This window comes from Equus asinus, chromosome 28 (genome assembly GCF_041296235.1).
Source record: "Equus asinus isolate D_3611 breed Donkey chromosome 28, EquAss-T2T_v2, whole genome shotgun sequence".
NCBI classification, from domain to species: domain Eukaryota; kingdom Metazoa; phylum Chordata; class Mammalia; order Perissodactyla; family Equidae; genus Equus; species Equus asinus.
In genome coordinates this window covers 41,440,829-41,467,857 of record NC_091817.1, presented here as the reverse complement: position 1 = coordinate 41,467,857, position 27,029 = coordinate 41,440,829, and the positions used below count along the sequence as shown (strand labels likewise).

General features: G+C 41.0%; 1 protein-coding gene across 11 annotated transcripts in view; it reads right to left on the bottom strand.

Moving 5' to 3' along the window:
* Window positions 1-27,029, bottom strand: part of WWOX (WW domain containing oxidoreductase) — a 934,084-nt gene that overhangs the window by 689,569 nt on the left and 217,486 nt on the right. For all 11 annotated transcript variants that reach the window (XM_014845630.3, XM_070500695.1, XM_070500696.1 and 8 more), the window contains exon 6: window positions 6,629-6,717. In XM_014845630.3, coding sequence (XP_014701116.1) covers window positions 6,629-6,717 — 89 coding nt within the window. The remainder of the gene's footprint in view (window positions 1-6,628; window positions 6,718-27,029) is intronic.

The following is a 27,029-nucleotide window of genomic DNA, read 5'->3' as shown; positions in this document are numbered from 1 at the left end:
TAGCACAGTGACAATCTTCCTCAAGCAAAAAGAAGAAGATTGGCAACAGATGTTAGCTCAGGACCAATCTTCCTCACCAAAAGAAAAAAAAGGAGGGGAGAAAGAAGGCATATGGAGTACTTTAGTATCTTGGAATACACAGGTTAATTATTTTTAGTATATCCCATTTTACCTCACTTACCCAAAGCAGGTTGCTCTTAAAGCAACTCGAATCATCTGGAAAAGCTGCCTAAAGCCAAAGGAAACAGATGTAGCAATGGCAAAGAAAAGAGAGTCTAGCCATTTACTCTAAAAGAAAACTGTGAAGTATCTCTCAAGTTCATGGCTTTGTAAAGAGCAGCAAAGAGCAGGGGAAAAAAAATACTCAGGAGAGTAATAACTACTCTGTGATCCTCAGTGGAGCATCACTATAGTAATAATCATTTCTGCTTGTTTGTTGTCACCCTTACAGCTTGTGGGCAATGTGAAGCTCATTTCCCTTCTTCTCTCAATTGCCTGGAAACTCAAAGCTCAGTTTTAGGCCCAATTTTTAATGATTGTGAAAGATCTTATGAAATCCATGCTTTCTTTATAATCACATCTTACTAGTCCACTTTTGTCCCCATTCCTTGCTTGAGTCAATTTCTTATTTCTTTTTTATCATATATATGCATTCTTAAAAACCTCTCAAATCATGTTAGGATTGAGATAAGAAACAATTATATATTAATAACAGTCATAGGCACAGTGCACTGAGGTGTGCTGGTCATTTCATGCATTACACCTCTTCTCTTCAACAACCCTGAAAAGTGTATGTGATAATCTACTTTATATAGAACTGAAAAGTGAGGCCCAGAGACACTAAGAGTTTGCCCAAGGCCACACAGCTGGTAAGTAGCAAAGCTGGGCTTTAAATCTAAGTTCAGTTGATCCCAAAATCCTGTATTCTTTCCACTATACCAGGGGCTGGCACACTATGGCCCTTGGGCAAATCCAGCCTATCGCCTGTTTTGGTAAATAAAGTTTGATTGGAACACAGTCATGCTCATCCATTTAAATGTTTTCCATGGCCGCCTTCATTCTACAAAGGCAGAGCTGAGTAGTTGCAACAGAGATCTTATGGCCTAAAAAATCTAAAATATTTACTCTGGTCCTTTACAAAAAAAGTGTGCTGACCCTTGCACTACACTGTAGTACTTTGAGTTAGTATTTTTGTTTAATAAAGGGTGACAGTGTATAACCTATTTGAGAAATATTTTTTAAAGAAATATATAAAAAGATTTAATCCCAAAAGAGTTGTTTCTGAAGGCAAAAAATTTACTTATGAGGGAAGTGTTCTTCCTTGATGTTTCTAGACACATTAAATGTTTCACAGTATGATTTTTCAGTACCTTAAGATGGAAAACTTACGGGACGGGAAAAAATTAACTTGTAGACTTAAAATTTCTCCTGAAAAATCATAATTAATATCTAGATTTAGAGAGTTCCTTACAGCTAAAATCCGCCTCTGTTTTTCTTTTAGTTTTCGTACTGTGTAGACAAGCCAAGCAACATGATCCTCTGTTAGGCAAACCAGAAATGGATTTCTCATGTTGAGCAAAGAGCAACACAGATACATTGGCTAAAACAGTATATTTAAAATTGAGCTGAGAAGAAAAAGAAAGATTAAGCTATAATTTACACATCGCTCTTCAGGGCTCTTCATCGCTCACAATTTGGAATTTATTTATAATTTATAGGCCACCCACTTCCATAGAAGGATCTGAGACAGCAAAATTTGGAATAAGAATTCAAGAATATTATATCTGGGATTAGTAGATTCAAATCCTGAAAGTAATTTTGTAAAAAGTGAAAATAAATAACTTTGTTAAAAATTTTCCCTTTCAAATATTTAAAAAGTAAAGAGGGGATAGAAAACTGTTCTTTTAATCTTTTTTTTTTTTTAACATCACTATCCTATAGTATTTTTTAAGTGAAATAAAGCCTACTTTCATTAAATTATGCTGGAGACAAAGTTGAGAAGAGAAAGTAGAAAGCTATGATCAAAAATGAAGTTCTAGAAACCTTTAGAGTGGCATATATTATTTTAATATGAACTTACTATCAATTTCAATTAATTTCCATGATGAATCAAAGTCCTTGGTGAATATTATAAGAGTTGATTGGTAACTGGGATCCAAACAACGAATTTCCTATACTATGTGCCATCACCAACTTTAAAAATTTCAGGATTAGAATCCAAGTATCCATTATTTCAGGGATCTATGGACCTCAAACTATAAAGCACTATCTGAAAAAGAAACAAATATTCATGAAGTTCTTCGTGCTAGGAGCTGTTGAGCTGTCCCAGCCCCTGTTCAAAATGTGTGCTTTTCAGTAAACGAAGGAGCTAGAACTAGGGGTGAAAATGTGCCAAAGCACCACAAACAACAGACTATTGTTTCAGAGCCCGTTACAAAAAATCCCAATATTCGTCTGAATGATTAGTAAGTGTCCCAGCTCTTCATACTCTGATGGATGCCACTGCCTACCAGGCAGTGTGGAGTCTGGCTGTTCTCCAGGATTGCAGTTTCAACAAAACTATCCTTCAAAACTCAATTTGGTTGGGACTTACCACAGGCTTTGGTTTGGAACTTTCCAGTAATGCCCAAAATAATTCGACCTGAGACACACTGGCCGACCACCACCACCACTGACTCTGGGGAGAACTGTCTGGAAGCAGGCTGAGGCTCCCTGGACCGACCACCCAGAAGAGTGAGTGGAGAATACCAGACTAAATGAATGAAAATGGGGGTGAGCAGACAAAGAGAGGCTGGGCAGAGGAACGGGCTGGTCAGGGCATGCTGAGTCTTAAGAAAACTGGCTTGAGGAATCAGGCATACGTGTCCTCCTGATGGGAGACTACACCACCACCTACAAAATATTCTTGCCAAAAACTTAGGAATTTGATCAAGTCTCTAGAGTTAGCTACCATTTCAGAGGAAACTTAGAAGACAAAAGAACATGTTAAATGACACCACGGGGATGCGGGCCTTGAAGTATAAACTACAGAAAGCTCTAGAGGACAACCTGGTCTCTTAAACAAATATGTTGCATTAAAAAAGTTTAAAAAAAAAAATGTTGAGGGAAATTCTATAGATTAAAATGCATTGGGCTTATTTGAATCCTGATTTAAACAAACTGACAGAGAAAGAGAGGATAGAAATGTTTACTGTTTTAAAGTGGTTCTAAGCCACTAAATTTCGGAGTAACTTGTTCCTCAACAATACAAACCAATACAGAAATCTCTGCTGAAAAAAAAGACTGAAGTGTGAGATGTAACGAAAAGAATCATCCTCTGGGATTCAGACAGACTGGGGTTCAAGTTCTGGATCGACCACTTGCTTGAGTTCGGAAAGTGATTTAGCCTCTCTGTGAAAGGCTGAAGCCTTTTAATTTGTAAAATAAAGATAAAAATGACTAATGCCTAGGGCTGTGCTAAGAAATTAAAGATAGAATATATGCAGAAGTGCTTACCACATTGCCCTGCACAGAGAAAAAAAGTTGATGAGCAGCCATCATTTTGTCTAATCATTATTAGCAGCACTCATTCTAAAATGGCCTCCCTCCCTCCCTCCCACCCACCCCGCTAAAAAAGGAGGACATCCCAGAAGAGGCTGACTCCACCTCTCCTTCAGGAAGAAGGCAGCTCTGCAGTGCGACGAGCTGCGTCTTCCACCAAGGTCTACATTTAGCATCTGTTTCCACCTTTTTCGGTCTCAGCCTACACAGTTGCTGCCTATCCCAGCGTGGGGCAACACTGGAGCCGGAGCACGAATCCAGGGAACATGCACAGGAAAAAGGAGCCTGATAATACTTCTGGCGCGCTTATAGACAGGCTTTAAAACGGAATATTAAATGCGGGCATCCACATGGAATTTCAATTGACGGGTTTTTCCTCTCCTCAGTCCAACAGCACAAAATGAGATTGGTTCGGAACTGGCAGCCTTTCTTTCATTTGTCATTATGTTTTACACACAAGGAAATCTTAATGTCTAAAGATGGGAGGTGATGATAAGAATAGAGCTACACATGTTTTTTTGGCAGCCCAGTCACCAGCACTTAAATTCACTCCTGACAGTTCTCAGAATCTAAAGACCTGTAAGTACGGAACTGTCATCTGCCTATCCGTGAGAGATTTCACTTTGGCAGGGTTTCAAAAGGAAAATCACTCGCTGTTTTATGCATATTTTCGCCACCACAATATTTCTCTAAGCCATGTAAAATACTGTACTCTCGAGAGACAGATAAAAAGAGGTCTGTGGTACATGGTTGCGAAAAGGAAAATCGCCCCTGTTTCTGAACCTACAAGTACAAAAATACAAAGTCATTTGCTAAAATCTAGGATTAGAGCAAAATGGGTGATAGCCTTCTGCAAGAGCCTGGGCTTGGTGATTACAAAAGGCAGTTGAATTGGATGATTTCTGAACTATTTAATGGTTAAAAACGAATGGCCCTGTTAAGACTTGGAAGGCAGTCCTGTTACGTAACCGTTGGCTCTCTTCAGCAGAACGGCTCCCTCCCAGTGCGGTCTGACACAAGAACTGGAGGAAGCGTCGGGAGGCGGGATATCCAAGCTCCTGCTGGAGCAGCATGGTGTCCAGGAGAGAGCACAAAGTCAGAACTGGATGGAAATCCTACATCTGCCACCAACCTGCCAAGTGACTCTTGGCAGAGAATCCCTCACTTTCTCTGATCTCAGTTTCCACCACGTTTAGAATGAAGGACAAAACAGCATGGTGGTTAAGTGGGGGCCCTGGAGTGACTAACCACAGAGGATCTCAATCCCTCTGCTTCCCAGCCACATGCCTTCAGATCACTAACCTACCCTCTCTGGTCTAACTTTCCTCATCTGTATAATAGAGAGAGTGATAAGCACCAACTCCAACGGGTTGTTTTGAGAATTCAATCAGAAAATGCATGCAAGGGGTTCTTAGTGTGTGGCCCATAATAAGCCCTCAGTAAATGAGCTATTGTTGTTATTGTTACTATTATTCCCTCCCAAACATATTATAAAAAATATAAAAAATAGTCAGCCATGAGTAATAAGACACCACAGGCCAACAACTGAGATTATGGCTTGTTCAAGCCTAAGTGGGCTTCCAATGGCGACCACTTTCTTCCCAGAACCTAGAATAGTGCCTGGGGCTTTGGAAACACTCACCGAATGTGTGTTAAGTGAATAAACACGTGGATAAATGAATGAGGAAGGTGTAAATGAACAAACGTCTTGAAAGCTACTGCTGTGCCCTGACTGAGGTTCTCTGAGAGCTCTGGCAAGGCCTAGCTGCTACCAAGCACTGAGCATTGAAAGAGCGCCTGCAGTAGGGCTCTCCGGGTCTGCTGGCTGGCTGGGATGCTAACCAACTATTCCTATGAGCGCACAGCCCGCACTTAGGGGGATGATGCAACTCTCTCTGAAGATTCTGACTGCATATTTCAACCTCAAGGACTCAGGCCACTTGCTTGCTCCAGAAAGGGCTCCAGAGAGCAGACTTCTTACCAGTCTAAAAGAGCAGAGTGAGCAAGTAAGGAAGACTCAAGAGGGACTGGATTGGAATGGATGGCATTGTGAGGTCAGATCTACATAGTACCATCTGAATATCTGGTGCAAGATACCCCCCCCCCCATCAGATACATCCCTCATCGGCTTAGATTACTACAAAACCAATGCTCCCAACAGAGCCTAACCCACAGACAGCTTGTCATGCAGCAGTGTTCTCCAAATTCCGTCATTCTGATGCCACTTTTGGAACTATCTTACCCTTGGCACCACCTGTACTATTATTGACTGAACCCTCATCTTTAAACCAACTCACCAAAAAAAAATTCAAGTTATTTTTTTAATGAAATTTAAACCACTGTGGTAAATGAAAAACCAGTATCGCCTGCCCTAAATCAGAGGTAATCGTAAAAATAAACACTTGGAAACAAAATATTGTCATTAAAATGGAGCTAGCCACCAATGCTCTCCTTAGCTTTGGGTTTTGGGCCTGTGCTCTCTCTGTTAGAAAGAGAAGTGAGCATGGGATCGCATAAAAATGTGCCAGCCTCTAGCGAAGCCTTCCTCCTTCAGGCATTTTGAAAGACTGAAAAAGAATGAAAAAAGGAGTAAGTTTCTCATGATGTGAGTCCATGTTTTTGGAGCCATGTTCATGCACCACGTACAATCGTTGCAGGCTGGAGAAACAGCAGAACTTTCTCATGCTCATGATGGTGAGCCTCTTTGCAGTCCTCACTAACTGAGGTTTCTTGTTTCTGAATGCAATTAAAATACACATTTCCTTGATTCTGAGATGCACTGCAAAAAGTCTATAATCAGGACGTGTCTTACCATCAGCTGGTTTTTATTAGCCACTTTTACTAGTGCTTTAATAGTATCTTTTCTTTTTTATCTGAGAAGCTGTTATGAGATTGATGACACATCTCATAATGAGGGTGACTCAGAGTCAAGAAAATACCGTACACCTTAACAGGGCCAACATAAATGAGCCTCTGTTTGGACGCCAAGACAACACAACAGCCTTGCCTTCTCTCAATTGTGTTCATCTGATAAAGACATTACAATAGCAAGCTATTATGATCTATAACCCTCTGCTGGAACACTCACACATTCTTGGCCTTGAACGCTTGAGCAAAATGCTGCACGCTACGGAGCAGAGCAAGGTCCAGGGTCATTGCTTCTACCTTGGCTTTACGCTGGAATGAGAAAAAATAAAAAGAAATGATAAATAACAGCAAGTTTAGTTCATGGTATCAAGTTACAGCAAATGTGTTATGGAACATGTCGGAATTCCCCTGTTTAATATTAGACGTCCAGAGAGAATATAAATCATCGGAATGAATGGAAGAACAAGGCTTTTACTGCCAAGTTTAGGGAGGATGTGAGGCTGGGACGCTGCTAAAACTACAGGCTGGGGGTTGTGCTGTTTCACTCAGTGCACAGAAGAGGTTCCAAAGGGTCTTCAGGCTCACATATCTCCTCTTAATCTGCGTCCTAAAAAGCCGTAAAGATGGTGGAACACCAGGACAAAGCCTGGCTCGTGCAGGAATTCAATAGATAACATTTCCATCAAAAAAGCTGCCATCCAGGTTTGGAAATAATTGCACTAAGCCTGCATCAAAAATTAAACACAATTCATTTACAGAAAGTACAAAAGTAAGGGCCTGGCCCCATGGCGTAGTGGTAAAGTTCATGCACTCTGCTTTGGCGTCTTGGGGTTCACTGGTTTGGATCCTGGGCACAGAGCTACATACCACTCATCAAGCCATGCTGAGGCAGCATCCCACATACAAAATGGAGGAGGATTTGCACAAATGTTAGCTCAGGGCCAAGCTTCCTCACCAACAAGAAAGAAAAGAAAGAAAAGAAAGAAAGAAAAGAAAGGAAGGAAGGAAGGAGGGAAGGAAGGAAGGAAGGAAGGAAGGAAGGAAGGAAGGAAAGAAAGAAAGAAAGAAAGAAAGAAAGAAAGAAAGAAAGAAAGCAAGCAAAACTCATTTATACCAATGAATCCAGGTTTACCTCAATCCCCTTGGTTTAGTTACCCAGAAAAGTCTATAAACAGGTGGGGCACATGTGGATGATAATGATGCTAATAATGGCTACTGACCATTCAGAGCCCACCATGGGCTGGGTGGTTATAGGGACCATCACATTTCATCCTCACAACAACTGAAAGATGGGTTATATTTTCCTATTTTACAATGTGGCATCTTATAAGCAATCACAGAGCTAAGAAGTGGGAGCAGGAAGCATTGACCTCAAGTAGGTCTGACACTAAAGCCCAAGTTCCCTCCTGGAAAGAAACTAGAAAACTGGAGCAGTCCGAGTTTGAAGCAATCATGTTCCCCTGCACAGCCTCCTAGCACAATTCTAGAAAGATCAGCGTTGCCTTTCACCCTTGCCTTATGTTTAAGGAGCACTCCCAACTGTTAAGTCTGGCTGGACTTCAGGGTGTGCGATTAAATACTATCACTTCTTAGATGTATTTCCTCCGAAAGACATGCAGCCAAGAATGCCAGGCCACCTGCCTGTTCAGGTGAGAAGAGTCCCATAAAACAAATGGTGAACTCGGGAATTCATGTCTAGACAGTGATGCTAAAGTAAGACTAGGGGGAATAACATGATACCTCGAAGGCTAGGAAGGGGGTGAAACGGCACTACTGAGAACATCCTCCACCGGAACTGTCTTCCTCAGGGATGGAGACAAACTGTGCTGAGATGCTCAGTGTACCTGCCGCAGTTTATCTTGGCCGCCTCGGTCCTGGGCTCCAACCCAGCACCCGAACCTTGGACAATAAACGTCAGGCAGAGACAGCTGGGAAGCACACTGACTTCGGGCCATTGAACATTTCTGAGCCTCAGTTTCCTCATTTATAAAAGGCGAGCATTAGTTATCTACTCACAGAGTTGTTAGAACAAGTATAAAGCACCTAACATCTTGCTCAGAAGAGAGAAGGTATGTAACAAATGTAACTAGAAGGAGACAAGATGTCGTTGAGCCAAACTCTCCCTGATGCCACTTCGCAATAAATGGTGGTTTGGGCGAGTTACAGTGCAGCATGGTGGATGAAGTGACGTTAAATGGTACCCAAGGGTCCTCCCTGAAGACCACATCAGACCAGACTGCTGTTAGATCCTGGAGGATCCAGGTCACGTCTGCTAACAAAGCCCAGTTTTAGGGAAAGGAGTATAGAATGATTAGATGACTTCCCCAAACCCCCACAGCATATCAGTGCCAAAGGAAAGTTGATCAACGTAGATTTAAATGTCTCCGCTAACAGTGCCAGATGCACAAACATGCAGATTTTGCAAGAAGAAGGAGAAGCATTTAACCTATTCCAGGAAAAGGGGAAAGTGCCAACACATGGGTGTTGTTAGAGTTTCCTAAGAACAGGGAACATCAGAGCTAGAGGGTCCACAGTAAGGCCAGGCCTCACCCCTCATCCTACAGAGAAGGAAATTGCCACCAGGAGAAGAGAATGCACTTGAGTGGTGTTGCACCTTGCACAGAGAGTTTGGGCTGCCAGATGAGGAGCAAAACTCGGCTCGCTTTCTGTCTGAATAATCAATATTTATCTGATGGCTTAAAATCTCTTGGGAGTGGGAAGTCTGTCAATGGCTAACTTTTATTCTCCATGGATTCTTATGCCTCATAAACGCTCAACTACCCGATTTTACACTCAGAGTTGGCAAATAAAGTGGCCTTTCCCCCTCAAGCTGCCTCCTCTGGCCCCAGCCTCACTTGGCTTGGAGCCTGACCCTTACTGCCTACACAGAATCTTACAGAACTTTGAATGTATCACAAGAGGAAAGTCAGATATTCATTCTGTTGGGGAAGGGGTGGTAAAGACATTGTTCCTCTCAGACAAGCCCCCTATGGAAACGCCAAAGGACGTGCAGGCTACATATTATAAAAATGCATGTATATATTTCCCACATAAAACAGGCAGAACATTACCAGATGGTGACCCCAAAGCAACATTCCAATGAGAATGATGGCACGGCCAAGTGGGCCAGTACATTCTTCTGTATGTGTAACTTACAATGAGTAAGTTGTCTTTTGCCCCCCTGCTCCCCTTCACTTTAAAATAAAGCATACAGCTGCCACTACCAATAAGAACAAAATCAGAACATACACATCCAGGGGGAACAAGAGGTCACAAGCCATCAAGAAGTTCAGCAGACTAATCCACAGGCTGTGGCTTACTAGGCTCCTGGGGACAGTGATTCAAGTCCACACACTATTACTCAGGTAATTCTCTGCTCTCTGTATCAGGTTTCCTGTTTCTGCTACTGACCCTGAGAAATGCAGAGAAACTGTGTGCAGTCCAGTGAAGGGAAAACGCAGCTTTTAGAATTAGGGTGTGTATATGTTTGTGTGTGTGTTAGGGGGCTTGCTCTTCTGATTATCTGACAAACTTAGCAACATTATAGAAATGTTTATCATGAGAGAGGCAGGAGGCTCGATCGGCCAATCTAGGCTTTCCTGCCAAGTCTGGCCATGAATCTGGGACTGACCACAATTTACTTTCTTGGTTTAACACATGAACTGTTTATTCTTGTTGTTAACTTTGATTTGGAATTAGTTTTAGACTCACAAGAGGTGACAAAAATAGTACAGAGAGTGCCCATATACCTATGTCCCACCATCGCCCAATGGTGACATCTTACTCATGTATAGCACATTATGAAAACCACAAAATCAACATGGAAACAATACAATTCATTAGACTGCAGACATTACTTGGATTTCACCAGTTCGGTGATGCACTCATTTTCTCTTATTTGGAATATCTTTTTGTACAATTCTATGGCATTTTATCACATGTATTGATTCCTGTAATCATCACCACAGTCAAGATACAGAACAATTCCATCACCACTAAGGAATCAGTAAGTTTGATGTTAAATTATTATATGCCTTCTGGAATATGAAAAGTTCAGGCCTATTTGGCCAGAATCTGCTCTCTGGATTGGCAAAACAAACATATATACAAAGTCCTAGGTTAAAACCCTTTTGTAGCTTGGAATGGTCAACAAGATATGGTCCAAATTCCTTAGCATGGTTCACACAAGTGCCTGTGTATCAACCAGGATGTGCTTCAGTAAGGAACAGCCTCAAAACCTCAATGTCTTAAAACAACCAAGGATTACTACTCGCTCACACTTCTGGCCCATCCTGGATCAATGGAGCCATGTTAATTGTGATTCGCCAGGGGCCCAGACAGACGGAGCCTTTACCTTCTATAATATCACCAGCCTCTACAGTGCAGGGAAGAGAATGCAGTGAGCTGCACACTGGGTTCTCAAAGGCTTCCACCCAGCAGTGACAGATGTCACTTCTGCTCACATTTCATTGGCAGAGCAAGTCATGTAGCTATGCTTAGCTTCAGGAAGATGCAACCCTCCATGTGCCCAGAAGGAGGAGAAATGGAAATATATGTATATATATACACACACACACATAGTGAAGAACACTAATAACTAACACACAGTCCATGACTTGGCCCTGTCTACCACTCCAGGCTTATTTCAGGCCAAGTCCTGCTTCATACTTCCATTACTTAGAGAAAAATTTAGAAAAGATAGATGAATATAGACCCCTAAAAAGATCTACAACCCCATTATCCAAAAATAAGCTGTTAGCATTCCATATGTCCCTCCCTTCCTTCCTATCTATCCATTAATCCATCCATCATCTGTCCATCCATCCAATCATCCATCCACTTAGCTTTATTTAGCCAGAAAGAACTCCAGACTAAGAATTTTAAATCTTAAAATGCTATAAAATGCCTCTCTCAACCCTTCCCCAAATCCTCACTCTTTTCTCTAATCACGCCAGTACATAAACTTTCATCTCAGGCAAAATAAGAATGTAAATTTATTTTAAATTATGTATACAGATGCTGGTAATCACTATTTTAAAACAGAACCGCACAGGTGGCATCCCACACATGAAGCATCAGGCAACTTCTAAGTAGCTGAGAAGCTCACCTGCTCCCAACACTCCAGGCTCAGCCAGAAAGACGTAGTAATTAAGCAACCCACGTACTCTTCTTCCGTTTCCCTGGGATCTAGGGACACTTGCTGGTGGCATAGATCACTGACACCCCTCAATAGACCAAGTCTTCTTGGTCTATTCTTTATTTTAAGTTCCAAAACCTGTCTCAGTGACTCGAGTCTGTAAATGCAGAATCAAAGGGGTTGCTTGCTGCTGTTATGCAAGAGTGCTCTCTCATCCCATTTTATGACTATAAATTAGCCAAGTGTGACTCAGATGTGATACCGCCTGAAACCAAAGGAACCATATGGGGATTGTGCGGTATTTAAACAGAGAAAGGGGGAGATACTGCCATTCACAGCACAGACGGTAGAGCCAGGCTGACTTGGAGCCACAGTCCAGCACGACCACATCACTGGCAGTGTCACTTCAGGAAAGCTACTTGAATGCTCTGGGCCTAAGTGACATATTTGAAAACGGGCATTTGACCAGCATGAGTAAAGATTAGATATTATGTATATGTATACGTGGTATGAAGCACATAAATGATAACTATTATTATCTTTATGTGGAAGGCCACTGCTAAAAAATGATGCTCCTGGTTTTTCAAGAATAAAGTATATTAGTAATTGTGGCCTCCCTTCTTTATTTCATGAAATTAACATACATAGCTCAGAGAAAGTTTGAACAGCAACTCTGTAATGGAGGTTAACACATGACCCCAGAGCACGAGGAAGGAAGCTCATGGAATCCGCTTGAGGCCATGGTACCCCAGTTCCCAAACTCAATGATTGTTTTGAACCTAAAAGGTGGTGGTTAAGGCCGTGGACTCAAGCTGGACTACCTGGGTCTGAATCCCAGCTCCAGCACTTTGCAGCTGGGCAAGTTACTTCTCCTATTTGTGCACTGTTTTTCCTTCTGTAAAAGGGAAATAATAATAGCATGTGCCTTACTAGGAAATGAGGTCATATATGTAAAGCATTTGCAATAGTGCCTGACACTTGATAAGTACTCTATAGTTGTTAGCAATGAATATCATTATGATTGTTTTTGTTGTTGTTTTTGACGATGCATATTCCACAGATTCCATTCTCCTTCACTTCTTTTTTTTCCCCTGTCATTGCAACATGCAAGAGGAAGTAGTTCATATCCATAATCTGCTTACCATCAATGAAAGAACAAAAAACGTAAAATCTCATGATAATAGGCCTTTCAAAAACCATATATAATTTGAATGACGAAGCATAGTTTAAAAACAAATTATTATTTCAAGTCATCATTAATTGTAAACTGCTTGTGAATTAGCTGGGAATATATCGATGAATTTCCTCCACTAGCCAATTTCTCCCCGTAATGAACCCAAAGTATCTGGTCTGGGAACGAAGCTGTTGGGTGTTATGGAACATGCTCAGTGAAATCAAGTGAGTATGCTTCTAAATGCTCTCATCTTCAAGATGCATGAGGCTTGCTTCCTCCACTCAGCTTGACCAAAGAATCCCCAGTGCACATTTTCGACACAATCCTAGTCTAGCAGCAGGGGAGAGCAGCTCTTTATTAAGTTGTGTTGAAAGCACCATCCCTGAGCTGGTCAAAAAGAAGAGCATGCACTGTTCTTAGAGGTGGAAGGATGGAGAAATCCAGATGTGCTCAATGGGCACAGGGAGCCTAGTCTCCCATACGCCCAGAGGAAACTCTCTTTCATCTATGAGGATTCAGCACATGCAACTGCAGATGCAAGATTAACTGTTTAAGGGCAATTAGCTCTTGTGTGTTCTCATTTGAAGAAGCCGATCTATGCAGATTTGATGGGTGTGTGCCTACCTCTCCCTCACACTTACATAGGACTTCATTTCTGGGTTTCCTTAAAAGAAGATCTCATTTACTACACACATTTATTGATAATAAAAGCTGAAAAAATAATGAGTACCTATGATATGTTTGGCATTTATTTTTCATTTAATAGTAATATGAAAAATCTTTTGAAGTATGTACATATCATTTCCCCCATTTTACAGACTAGAAACCAGAGGCTGATACAGTTTAAAGGGGCATAGCCAGTAAGAGATGGATCCAGGTTTCCAACTGATGTGGCTTCGCTGGAATACCACGCTGCACGGCACCCCTATCACCATGTTCGTCAACATATAACACCAAGAAGCTATAAAGAAATTAACATCACCTATATATTCTTATTTGTGTCTATTTTATATCATATTTATTTTATGCATTTAGTATTTACAAGAGAAGCCTATTGCTGAAAGGGAAAATGTAACCAAGGCAATAATCTACATTCAGAGCTTATTGCTAATGGCATCCTGCAAATTCTAATCCAATGGGCCTTAATTGCATTATGCTGATGTCTCTCACCCTTTCACTTTACATACTCTCAGTCCTGATTTTATGTTCTGAACCCTTAAATAGGAGTTGTCACATTTACAACAGCAAGAGACACTGGCACTGAGCATATTATTGACATGACATTATTCACTCTACTACAATACAGACCTAACTAAACTGGTTTAATAATTCATCAATATCCTTTGTGGAACTTCATAACATTAATTTCTCCAGTAGTATTTAAGTGATGTTAATGGTGGCAATGGATGGCAGCATCTTTGCTGGGTAATGCAGGAACGGATTGACATTTGCATCTACTTTCGACTCTGTACCTCTCAGTCAACAACCCAAACCAGTATTGTGACTAAGTCTGATGGGGAGTTTGCCCAATCTTAGCCAAGCCTAAAGATTTAAAGGATGCACTGATAATTGCTCTTTCGGATAGGGCACTCAAGGAAAAAGGAGAGTTTGAGAGTCTTTCTCCGGCTCTGCACATTTGTACCAGTCTGTACACCATCGCGCATTTAACAAGAAAACCGCTCTTAGAGCAGATTCCACATTCCGAAATAGGGAACCAAATCAAAAATGATCCTAAGTAAAGCCCTGGGTTTTTTTTAAAGCCTTGAAGGATAGGGGCTGAGTTTGTCATCCCTAACCTTCAGATCAACCCTGACTCCTGGGCCCCCACGAGCGCCCCCCAATCCTGCCCTCCCCTGCCAAAATACACAAACACTCCTAATAAGAAAATCATGACAACTCTTTTTTCATTATATACAGGTCAAAATTTTTGCCTTGTGTTGCTGAAACTCAATTTATAAAATAACTGTATCAATATCTATAGGTAATTGTGAGGCTGATTCAAGGAGAAATTGCACCGGATAACAGCTTATTTAATTTGGTATATGAGTTACGTGCCCCATAAAGCAAAACTATTAAAAATGCTTAGACAGTAATTGGCAATATTTTGCACTCTGGATAAAAAACGCTTATCTTGCCAGAAACTAACAAGAGAGGGAAAATATTCGAAAACCTTCCAATTTCCCTCTATGCAATGTATTCACTTTGCAGCTTAAAAACAGTTTAAGGAAGGACAGCGAATGGCACGGGAGTTTGGCAGTCAACATGATTGTGCATTTATGCCTTGCTATGGAAGAAAGAGCCTTTTTTCATAGTGAATTTTTCATTCTAATGTAAGTGATGATTTACGTTAACTATAGGTAAAGCATAGTTACATTTTCCTGAAGGATTGCAGGCAAGTAAAGAGTACTACAATAAGTTGAAGCGTAAAAGCTTTCTCTGTCATAATATTTATTATAATGGCATATAAAATAGCTGAAATAAATAATAGATGACTAAAGGTAAATTCATATGATAAAGAATCCTTCAGCAGAAACCATTACTTTTGACTGCTCTAGCTTTATACACAGTTGAAGACTCTTAATAAACAGGCCCTATATCTTATGTAAGTACTGGAAACATCAAAGATGTGCTTAAAAGGCAACATACTGGACATCAGCTAATTTACTGTATAATTATATTCTCAACAGGAACAGTCTATATATTTTGAATATTTAATAGCTGTGTTCTTAATGAAACGTGTTAAGCATTGGAACCCCCTACTTTGGGGAAATCGCTGATAAAAGAAAAATCAGTGCCCCCCTCCTAGATTCAGACCGAGGGGCATAGCTCAAAATACAAAGATCTGGGGCCTGTTGATTATCTGGTGACAGGTCAACAGTTGTTAGTTACGTTGAATAGAAAACAGAAAAACAAGATTTGTCTGCTCTGGTTTAGAAGATTCTGAATTCCACATGAAGGACTCACAAAGTTTGAAAGAGCCCCAAATGGAGAGAATCATACATGGATAGGCCAGCATCTATCTCATAGGTTCTCAACCAGGGGCATTCTAACCCCCAGGGGCCACGTGGCAAACTCTGGAGATATTTCTGGTTGCCACAACTTGTTGGAGGGGGGCATTGATATCTGATGGGTACAGACGAGGGATGCTGCTAAATATCCTACGATGCAAAAGATAGCCCCCCAGAACTAGCCGAAGATGTCACTAGCACCGAGGTTGCATATCTGAGTTTGGTGAGAAGAACTTTGATTCACCCTAAGTGGTCTTCAGCTATTTAAATTTATCTTTAGTTGTAAAAGTAAAACTGGCTCACTGACAAAAGTACAAATAATGCAGAAGTGCATAATGCAGACAGTGAAAACATCTCCCAAATCCCACTGCCCCAAGATCAACACAGTGACAGCCTGATGCAAATCCTTCCAGAATATATCTTCTACGCATGTTTTTCTACAAACATAGTATTGTAGCTCATGGTCTTTTACAGTCTGGTTTTCCCCAGTGAACACATAATTGAATATATCTAAATAGAGCTCTACCCCTCTTCTTTCCAACCAGTATGGTTAGCCCATTGTTAGCTTTGTACTTAAATTTCTGATGCCTAACCTCCCTTACCTGTAAAAATAGAAAGAATAGAAGAACCTCGTCCTTGGGATTACTGTGAGAATTTGATGAGATACTATCCCTGGAAAACACCTTAAACAGATATGTGGAAGTGTGAACTATTGTTCTTGTCGTAATTAATATTATTTTTTGTAGTTTCCAGATTTTGTTATTGAAAGCAATGTTGCATTACCTATACTTTGCAATATATAATTTTTTTATATAAGATAAGTTCTTAGAAGTAGAATTGCTAGGTCAAGAAATATCTACATTTTAAATTTTGATAGATTTTTGCTGGGAGTCCTCCAAAAAGGTTGTAGTAATTTCCATTCCCAAGAACACTGCAGGAGAGTAGGAAAGAAAACCAAAACAACCAATAATTCACACTGACGTTTATAGTAAATTAAAAATGCACAATTTTATTTCTCTATCTCTAATACCTGGTACACAGTGAGTAGCACAGAGTAGGTTTTCGAGACAGCCTTCAATTTAGAAAATGAATGACTTGTAACATACCACCAAACTTGGGACAAATTTGTAAGTACATAGAAATAAAAGTAACTGGTGATGCTGGCAGCAATGATTTTCGATAAGCCATATTTGGAAAGGCAGGCATTTCTCCTGGTGCTTCAGGCTGCCTGGCTGAGCACCTGCCTCTCAGAAGTTGGCCACACTGTGTGATGATGGACATGAGCTTGCTATGCAAAGCATGAGTAAACATGTAATAGTATCATCGCGCTTGAGGAGTGACCACGACAGTTATCTTTAATTTATGGATGAATCTAAAGAGAGAAATCTTGCAGAAGTTCTGCAGAAGTAAGGCAGGATATTCAACAGATAAACTAGAAAAGATTTTAAAAAACTAAATGCTTCAGAGAGAAATGAAGTTTCTTCTATGCAGCTCAGCAGCCTCTTATAGTTTTTAACCAAAACATCTATAAAGGCAGAAAAAGATGAGACTCAACACAATACACACACAAAAGAGAAGTCACAGTCAAGTTATCCCCAAATTTCGTGCATCTTTTACATTAGCTACAGGACCAAATAAATACACTTAAAACGGAATTGAAGAAGGAATTGAAATAACAATAACAGGGAAGTGTTTGTTTTTTTTTTTATGGAAGAGAGGATTTTATTGAGCCATTAAATCATGTACGGTCTGGGTTTTTTGGTTAAAATGATAGAGACATTACATAGCTTTACACTTTGTAAGAGAATATTTAGATATGTATGTGAAAATTTCAAAGTAACTGCAAAAGAAAGAGGGAAGGAAGGGGAAGAGGAAGGGAAAAGGAAGGAAATGGAAGGGAAGGGAGGAAGAATCTTTAGCTTCTAAATCAGCAGCAGGGAAAATAAATGATGTATGGGGTGCATGGGATATAAAGAAACTAGATCAACCCCAAAAATTATCAAACAGAATTAAAAATAATAATAGAGGAAAACAGTTGGTAGAGAAGAAATACAAAATGAAATTCAGAAATTAGAACAAATACATCCATAATCACAAGAAATACACATGGACTTGAATTCAGATAGTAAAAGGCATAAACCAACAGACTAGAATTTAAAAACTACCTCTATGTTATATAAAAAAGATATACAATGGATAAAATTAGTGCCTTTCAAATCAGTTCCCCCCTTTCCACAGTATGGGATTGTGCTGAGAAGGCTGACCAGCCAGGAACTACACTCCCTAGCCTGCACTGAGGTGGGTGGGCCATCTAGGTTTCCACCAATGGCCTGTGAGTGGAAGAGTGGGTAACTCCTGGGCTCTTCCTCATGTGACCTGGGTTCCCCACCTTCTCTTTCTCCTTCCATAAGATGAATGTAGGGTACAACAATTTCCCAGGGGACAGTGGGGCCACTAGATTAAAGGAGCTTGGATACTTAATTCACCAAATGGACAACAGCCACCTGTTGATCAGGGACCCCCTGTAGATCTGTGTCATACCTGGAAATCATTTGGTAAAACTGTTCTCCATCATAACTTGACAGGCAGATCTAGGACCTCCCAAGCCTGAAGCTTGAGAGAAGAGCCAGAATGTCAGCGTGTGTTGACTGCTCCATGCTGCTTTCACCAAGAGAGTACAAGAAAGTGATGTGCTCAGGGAGGAAGAATCATCCAGTTTGCAAGCAGAAATGAAATTTGTGGCATTATAGAGTTGAAAAAGCTAATAGATTCTGGAGCCCAAACAGCATAAAATAAGCCTGAAAAAGTCTTTGACAGACAAAAAGCCCATTATGACGTCTGAATTAACTCAAATAATTCGGCCCAGCAGCATATACCAGATGAATGATACTACTTTTCCACTCGAGCCTGTTAGTCCAGAGAGCTTCACGGTAGTTGCTACTGAGTCCAAAGAGAAAGAGAAAGAGAGAGAGAGATGCAGAGAAAGAGTCAGGCAGGCCTGTGAGGTTTCCAGGGACTGTCTGACAGCTTAACCAGGGCTGCTTCAGGAAATAAAGTTCAAACAGGAGCTGAGGAAGGGGAGCCTGTGAAGAGTGACAGAGAGAGGCCAACATTCGCATGCTGATTCAAAGCAGTCAAGGGCTGTCCTGTCCTCTCAGTGCGTGAAGCACGCTGGTGTGGGAATCAGCACGTGGCCACGTTCATATCTGACTTCCTCTGTGGTCTCCTCTCTTGAAGCCAAATGGGACAAATGAATCACATTGGGTAATTCTGTTAAAAGCCAGCTAAGTTACAGACTGCATGTTTTCAGAAGAGCATCTCAGACAGAATTAGGGTGGGGAGGGGCAGCGTGGGTCACACCACCTTACAGATGTCCATTAGAAGCCACTTTGGAATGGCGTGCATGCTAAAGCAGCTTGGCCTTAGTGCAAGCTCTCCCTGCCTCTTCAATATTTATAAACAGCCTCTTCCCTTGTCCCTTTGGCTTGACGATATCAATGTTCTTGACAGGCAGAGCTGCTCCCCGCACTGTGAAGGGGTGGCCCACAGCTTTCACCTCGGTACAGACAGGCTCTGGTCCATTAGGTCCTTTTTCCTAAAGGAGATCACTGACTTTATGAGGCTGCACTCCTTTCTGGGGTACCAGGTCTGCAATGCAACCCCCAGAAGGATCTGCGGGTGTTATGGCTGAGGGTCACATTTTCTAGTTAATCCAAGTGTCACCTTTCATCCCTCATCTAGGACCTTAGCACAACCTTCCCCCATATAAATTTACCAAATCCATTCTACGAGGCAAACACCAACTGTTAATTAAACACAAAATTTTGAGGACCTACTCTCTGGAAGATACTCTTCAGGGAAGAGACAATCACAGCCTTGGCCACATTTTACCCTGCTGAGCCCTAACAAAGTAGACCTAATTACCTGCATTTTATAAACAAAACAAAGGCTGAGAAAGCACAAAAAATCGGCTCAAAAATCATATAATTAGTAGCTGCCAGAACTGGGATTTCATTTCTCCCTCCACTCTGATAAGCCAATTCTCCTTATGAGATAGTACTCCTGTCTCTGTGCCAGAACTTTCTGTCCAACCCTAAAAGCATCAGAGTCCAGGAGATTATGGTGGGGTGAAAGGTACTTCACTCCCAAGAATGTTGTTCCTTCCATGAACCCAAAGCCTTTTATACTTTTTTGTTTTATTTTGACCATTAAACTTTTAACTTTATGATGAAAAAACCAGCTAACTTCAACCTTTCCCCTCCCCCCTCCCCCAGGCTTTGGATTAACCAAGTTTGATAACTAAGTCATGTGTAATTTGAATTGTTTACATATGTGTAGAAGTAAGATGCTGATCGAACCACTTGCTCATTTCTGATTTGGTGGAACACACTTTTCTTTCCAAATGGCCATGAGTCCTCTAGAACAGAAGGCAGCAAACTTTTTCTCTAAGGGGCCAGACAGTAAGTATGTTAGGTTTTGCAGGCCATACAAACTATTCAACTTGTAGCATGAAAGCAAAAGCCACCAGAGAGCACATTAAATGAATGGGCGTGGCCACGTTCCAATAAAAGTTTATTTACGAAAACAGGTATTGGGGTGGATTTCCTCCCAGCTGAGCACAGTCTGCTGATCCCTATTTTAGAACAAGAGTCAATAAGTTGGGTGTGCTTCCTGAAGTCTGACAGTCTTATAATTAATATCATTTGCAAATTCCAATGAATGTAGGAGAAAAAGGGAAAACATCATACCACAGCTTACAGTGCGTGTTGTTTTATCACACAGGCCATTTGATAAAGATACAGAAAAAAGGGGCTGGCCCGGTGGTGCAGCAGTTAAGTGCGCACGTTCCGCTTCAGCAGCCTGAGGTTCGCGGGTTCGGATCCGGGGTGGAGACATGGCACCGCTCGGCAAGCCATGCTGTGGTAGGTGCCCCACATAAAGTAGAGGAAGATGGGCATGGATGTTAGCTCAGAGCCAGTCTTCCTCAGCAAAAAGAGGAGGATTGGTGGCAGATGTTAGCTCAGGGCTAATCAAAAAAAAGAAAAAAAAAGATACAGAAAACACACAACACAAAGAGTACAAACAGTATGTAGAATTAAGGATGTACAATGGACTTAGCAGCGAGCATCTGTTAACATTGCTCCTTGCAAAATGTCTCGTATTAAATAATCTAAATTTCAGGAGTAGTACACTTTGTAAGTATCAGCACTAAATAGTCCCTATGATTCCACATGTCTGCTTGAACACGGAACCTTTATGAAATATATTTTGGCATCTCTAGTTTATAAAAACCTGTCAAAAAAAATTAGGTGTCTCTAGACATTTGCCAAGTATGTCAATCCTTGGGCATTTAGGGTGTGAAGAATAGACACTTTTCACTGAGCTTAAAGATATGCTCCCAGATCTGCTAAAGATTCTTTCCAGAATCTGAACAACAAGCATCATATCACAAGGCCCGTCTTGGCGACTGGGAATGCGGGCATGGTACTTCTGTCGTGTTCATATGCATTTATATTGCCAAAAAACCAAAACAAAACAAAGCAATGCTTCTAATGAAAAGAGAACTCCACGCTTTCTTCTTTATGTGAGAGAAAAAAGCTGCAAACGTAGACATAGAGGTCGGGGAGACATTTTTGGTGGGGCAGGCAGAAGTACACGCAAACAAAACAAACAGTGAAAACATGAAATAAAGAGATTTGCTCACAAAAGAGTTACTAATGAAGCCATTTCATCCATGTTCTGGAATTTTTCTAAATCAAATGATAGCAGTAGATTAAGAGTGATTGACAGACTATAGCCAGTCCATAAAGTAGTAAGAATTGCAGGCCACACTAACATTCAGGGGAATTCATGCCTTCTGCTGGGGGTGGGGGGGCAAGATGGTCCTTCCAGCAGGTATCTGAATCATTCTGCCATTGGTGAGGGGATACCCCTCAGTCTTGCCAGGATTCAGTACCAAACCTTGCTGAGAACCACACCGTCTTAGTGGCAGAATGCTCTCTGTGCCAGGAACCCAGCAAGCACCTGATTTACAGGGATAGAAATATTTCCAAACAAATACAAACTCCATTAATTAACAAGAAAAGATGAAAAAGAAAACAGAATCGTAACCACCAGCTGGCTCACGGCACTGGGATCCTCCAGACACTTTCCGTTTCGTGGACTGCATCAAGAAAAGCAATTTTGCCAGCAATGATAAGAGGTACAGCCCCACCGGTTACTCTCGACCAGGTTCTCCGCTGGGCGGTTTGCATGGACATAGATTTCCTCCTTCATCCTCAGTACCGTTTAGAGGTAGGTATTAGCATATTCATTTTGTAAGTAAGAAAACAGAAATTAAGTAACTTAAGGCCATAAATCGGATGATGGGAAAATTTGAACCCCAGAGCAACTGACTCCAAAGTGTCTCCTGCTGCTCACCCACATATGAACTACTATTCCTATGACCATGACTATGAAAGGGGGTTGAGGACCAAGCATCTTTGCAAATGATGAAATTCCAAGTACGTAGCAGAATGGGATGGGTACAAGAAAAATCAGGAAAAGGCCAAAAAGATCACATGAGTAGGGAAAAAGCATAGAAAATACCCTGTTCTCTTGCTCTCCCAAGATCCATAATCATATGCTACCCTGTTCCTTGCAAGTGCAGACATACACAGGGTAGCACATTAATCCTTCAAACACTAACAGATGCTGGCAGGGATTTAGACTGGAATGTATTTACAAAGTGACAAATTATGTTCTGTATTATAGAGAGAGAGAAAGAGCATCCACAAACGGCCTGATAAATGTCAGCTGCAGTCACGACAAACGGTTTATTTTTATTATACTGTAACCACAAATGTTTTTTTTTTCTTTTTTTTTTTTTCAGGGAGTCCCAAAGATTTATTTGTTGCAGGGAAAAAACAAGATTATATATGACACAAAGTAATAACTGTAAGATCAGTGATATTCCGGGCACCCTGCCCTCCTGGAAAGCTACATCCAGGCTGAACAGTGCTACTAAAAATGCTACCTTCTCAGAAGCACAGTAAATGGTTAATAAATCAGCCCCAATACAATGCCTTGTAATTAGATACAGCCTTAGTTCACAGACCAGCCAATTGATAGACAATATCCAATTCCTCCTTTAGTGCCTATCAGGAGGGTAGAGTAACTATTAAAATAAATTTAACGGCTGTGACAGGTAAGAAAATATACCAGAAGCTAAAATGTAATCAGTATATCCAAACCCAAAATAAAATTACAGTCTTTGCTGCAAACACCGGCCCTGGAAAGGAGGCTTATGGATGGAGAGCGACATCCACAGGCCAAGAAGGGCAAGGTCACTAAGTTTAGAGGAATGTTCAACCTTGAAAACAAGATTGAGAGGGGGGATTTGGCCCGGGGCCAAGAGAAAATGTAAGCATTTATTATTAAGAAACCGTTCTAAAGAATTCCTTTTGTACGCTTGGTCAGTCGGATGTTGGCGGTAGTGACAAGGCACCCCAGCAAGATGGCAGAAAGGCGGCTTGGAGTCCACACCCCTGGCTTCTTGGTGAGGCTCAGTTCTAACTCCATATGTGACCTTGGGCAAGTTCCTGCCCACCCCAGAACCTCCAATTTCTCAGCTATGAGCTAGAGGGTTTGGATCCCATGGTGTTGCCAAGATATCTTCCAGGGTCCAATTCTTTGTTTCTAACAGGTTGAAGGACCACAAATACACGTGGGCAAACAGAGGAAAATGAATGGAGGCGGTCAAGTATACTCAGTAGAAAGAGGAACATTTTCTCTTCTGGGACTCTCAAATGCAGATGTCTTGTGAAATCATTGCAAATTAAAACTCCCCATACTTGCACATTCTAAAAGCAAGATTTTAGAAAGGTATGGAATTGACGGGAATGCATAGATTATTTAAATCTACAGATTACATAGAAAGATGAAGAATATCACACACACACACACATACACAAAATCCCAGTGATTACTGCAAGGAAAGGTATTTCTTTTTTCCTGACAATGGATAGGAAAGATTTCTGTGGTGAGGAGTGGCTGGGGTGGCATTGTCATCAGAGTGCCAGCAGGAAATCTCTCCTACCCCTGCCCACTGCCGGGGAAGGAGTCTGTCGTGAAAAGTACACAGCAACAGTCCCTGGGGATGGAGGAACAAGATGCCATCCTGACTCCACCACTTTCTTCATGTGTTTTAACCTCTTTTCCCGTCTGTGAAACCATAACATTAAAGTCTTCTTCACAATAAGATTGTAGGAGGATTCGACGCTTGTAGCCTTGGTGGCCCAGCACCGGCTTGGCACGTAGCAAGTTCTCGGTGAACTGTCTCTATTATTTTTAGGCTGAGGCTGCTTCCTGGAAACCCCCCATGCCCCTTCCAATCCTAAAAGAAATAATTGCCTTTCCTGCAAGCACCATGACAGTTCATTCTTTCTCTCTCCTATTTCACACCCGCATCACCACTTTCCCGTGTCTTTTCTCATCATTTCTAAAGGCAAGAGGGACAAGACACAAATTCATCCCTAAGCATGCTCTTCATGAGTCTCCTTCCATGCCCTAGGCCAGTATGTCCCAAATATCAGGCCTCTGGCTGTTTGCACTGGCTTGTGGTGACATGAAATAGAAGATGGGGAGCAGGGAGGAATGCAGTGGGAAGGGGAATTCACTCAGTTAAAATGACAGTCCATCACTGAAACCAACCAGAAGCTCCTGATGGCTAAAGCTGGACCAATTTGAGCAAGAAAATAATGATAGTATTGGATTATGAGCCATAGAATAAAATATATACCTGTGAATATATACTAACATAAATAATTGAATAAATAAATAAACGAAGAAGAAGGCGTAGCTCTTCCTTCAAAACAATTCCAATTAATAAATGTAGACAGGAGCCAGCCGGGTGGTGGAGTGGTTAAGTTCATGTGTTCCACTTTGGCAGCCCAGGCTTTCGCCAGTTTGGATCCTGGGCCAGGACCTAGCACTGCTCATAGAGCCATGCTGAGACAAGGTCCCACACAGAAGAACTAGAAGGACCTACAGCTAGAACACACAACCCTGTACTGGGGGGCTTTGGGGAGAAGAAGAAAAAAGATTGGCAACAGATGTAGCTCAGGGCCAATCTTTAGGGAAAAAAAAATGCAGACAGCATGAGAGAAATACAGAGTCGTCATTAAGGAAACACCACAGTGGCAACTACTACAGACGAGATCAACTCATGAATGTTAAAAGTCAGTGTGTGAACGTTTAAGGAGAAAGAGGATGTCAGCATAATCTTAAAGTATCTCCACCCAAATAGTTATGAATTATAAAGAAAAAGTTAGTAGCATTACTTGGGAGGAATTCAGCAGAACATCACCTAACTAAATGATCAAGGTTACTTTACTACTATCATCACCAGTGATAAGACATATCAACACCATGTACTGCCCAATTTGATGCACAAAGAAGGACACAGCTTTTCATGATCTTCTTCCCAAAATATGCTGAAATTCAGTCTCATCATGAGAAAATATCAGACACACCAAAGTCTCAAGATCAGGAAGGACATGGAAGGAATGAGGAACTGTGAAAGATTGAAGGCCATGAAAAAAGACACAACTAAAGAGAATGTGGGATCCAGGACCAGATCCTGAACTAAAAAGAAGATAGAAGGGGGAAACTGGTGACATTTGAGTAGGATAGTATACGTACCATTATGTACCATTGTTAATTTGCTCGTTTTGACAATTTGGAGACAGTTAGGTAAGAGGAAGGTAAGTGAACTCTGTACTAACTTTGCAACTTCTGGGTGAGTCTGAAATTAGTTCCAAATAAAATGTTAATAAGATAAAATGAAATGGCTGTCCTTTAGGGTAGGTGTATGTCCCTACATTGTTTGGTGTTAAAATACCCTTTCTTGTATAAAGTAATTTTGATTGTTGATAGGGGCATCTTGTTACATTTTATTGATTTTTGTTATTTCCAGTGTACTTTCTTAGAAAAGATAAATACTCTGGCAAGTCTAAGTTGGTGTCCTCATTTTTTGTTATCCTTTGAAACAATTTATTGGATCCTGAAATCCAAAATTCTCAGAACCAATAATTAAGCTCCACTTAAAATTATTTACTAATGATTGAATACTGAAGCAACAAAAGTTTACAATATAAGCACTGCCCCCTTCACGGAACACCATCTATAGTCCCATCACAAAATTAAGTCCCTTGGTTGCTGCAGCGTCAAACCAAAGTTAAGCTCATGGCCGCCTCTTCCAGGCAGTCTCTCCTGATCACCCGAGGTTGGGTACAGCATCATGCTTCAGACTCCCACAGTTCCCTATGGGAAGCATGGATTCAAGAATCCAGCACAGAGTCTTTACTTCTTCATGTGTTTCTCACACCAAATCATGAGCCTCTTAAAATCAGGGCCTCTCATTCACATCTCTTTATCTCCTAAGATGTTTGTCTTTTTTCACCAGTGAAAATTCAAGTTGTTAAAAAAAAAATCTTATATGCATCTCTGTACCTTTTGAGAAATTTAATGCAAGTTAAATATATTTTTAAAATCATGTTTCAATATATAAGCTATAAAATGCTGAGAAACACACAATCTAACTTAAAGTCTGTCTATCTTTCAGCTCCAAGGTGGATTTAAAAGCAAACAAACAAAAAGTTATTTCGTTTATTTCCTAAGTACCAACTTCTGAGCCCTTATGTTTTCTAAGCGCTCTCCCTATAGCAATTGTGCAGCCCTAATGATTACTTTCATAAGGATGAAGCGCAGCAAAAAACTTAATTTGCACACCCTACTTTACAGATTAGCCTGAGAGCTTTAAAAGTTTTTATGTGAAATGTTAAAACTTTTTGTTCAACAGATGTCTCAAGTTGAGAAGAATATTGGGACAAATTGCAGGACAAGCCCAGCCCCCTTCCTATTCGTTATCAATGAGATGGAGATACGTGCTCATTCAGCGAGTAATGCAAATCATTATGAAGTGATAAATACACAGTGACGGTGAAAGTGTGGGAGAATAGACTCTCAGACTCTGCTGAAAAAAGAGTATAAATTGGAACCACCTTTCTGAAGAAGAATGATCAATTTGCATTTAAAAGCCTTGCTCAGCCCAGGTAAATGAGCAGCATTGTCCATGACTGTGAAAAATTGGAAATAGCATTTGTGCCCAGCAAGAAGGGACTCATTTAATAAGTTATCAAGGTTTAATGTAGAGTCACTAGAACCCTACCGCCAAAGAATCTTTATTGATATGGAAAGATGGCCAAAATGTGGGGGGTTGAAAGAAAATCAGACTACAGTGGGATTGTAATTTTAAGAAATA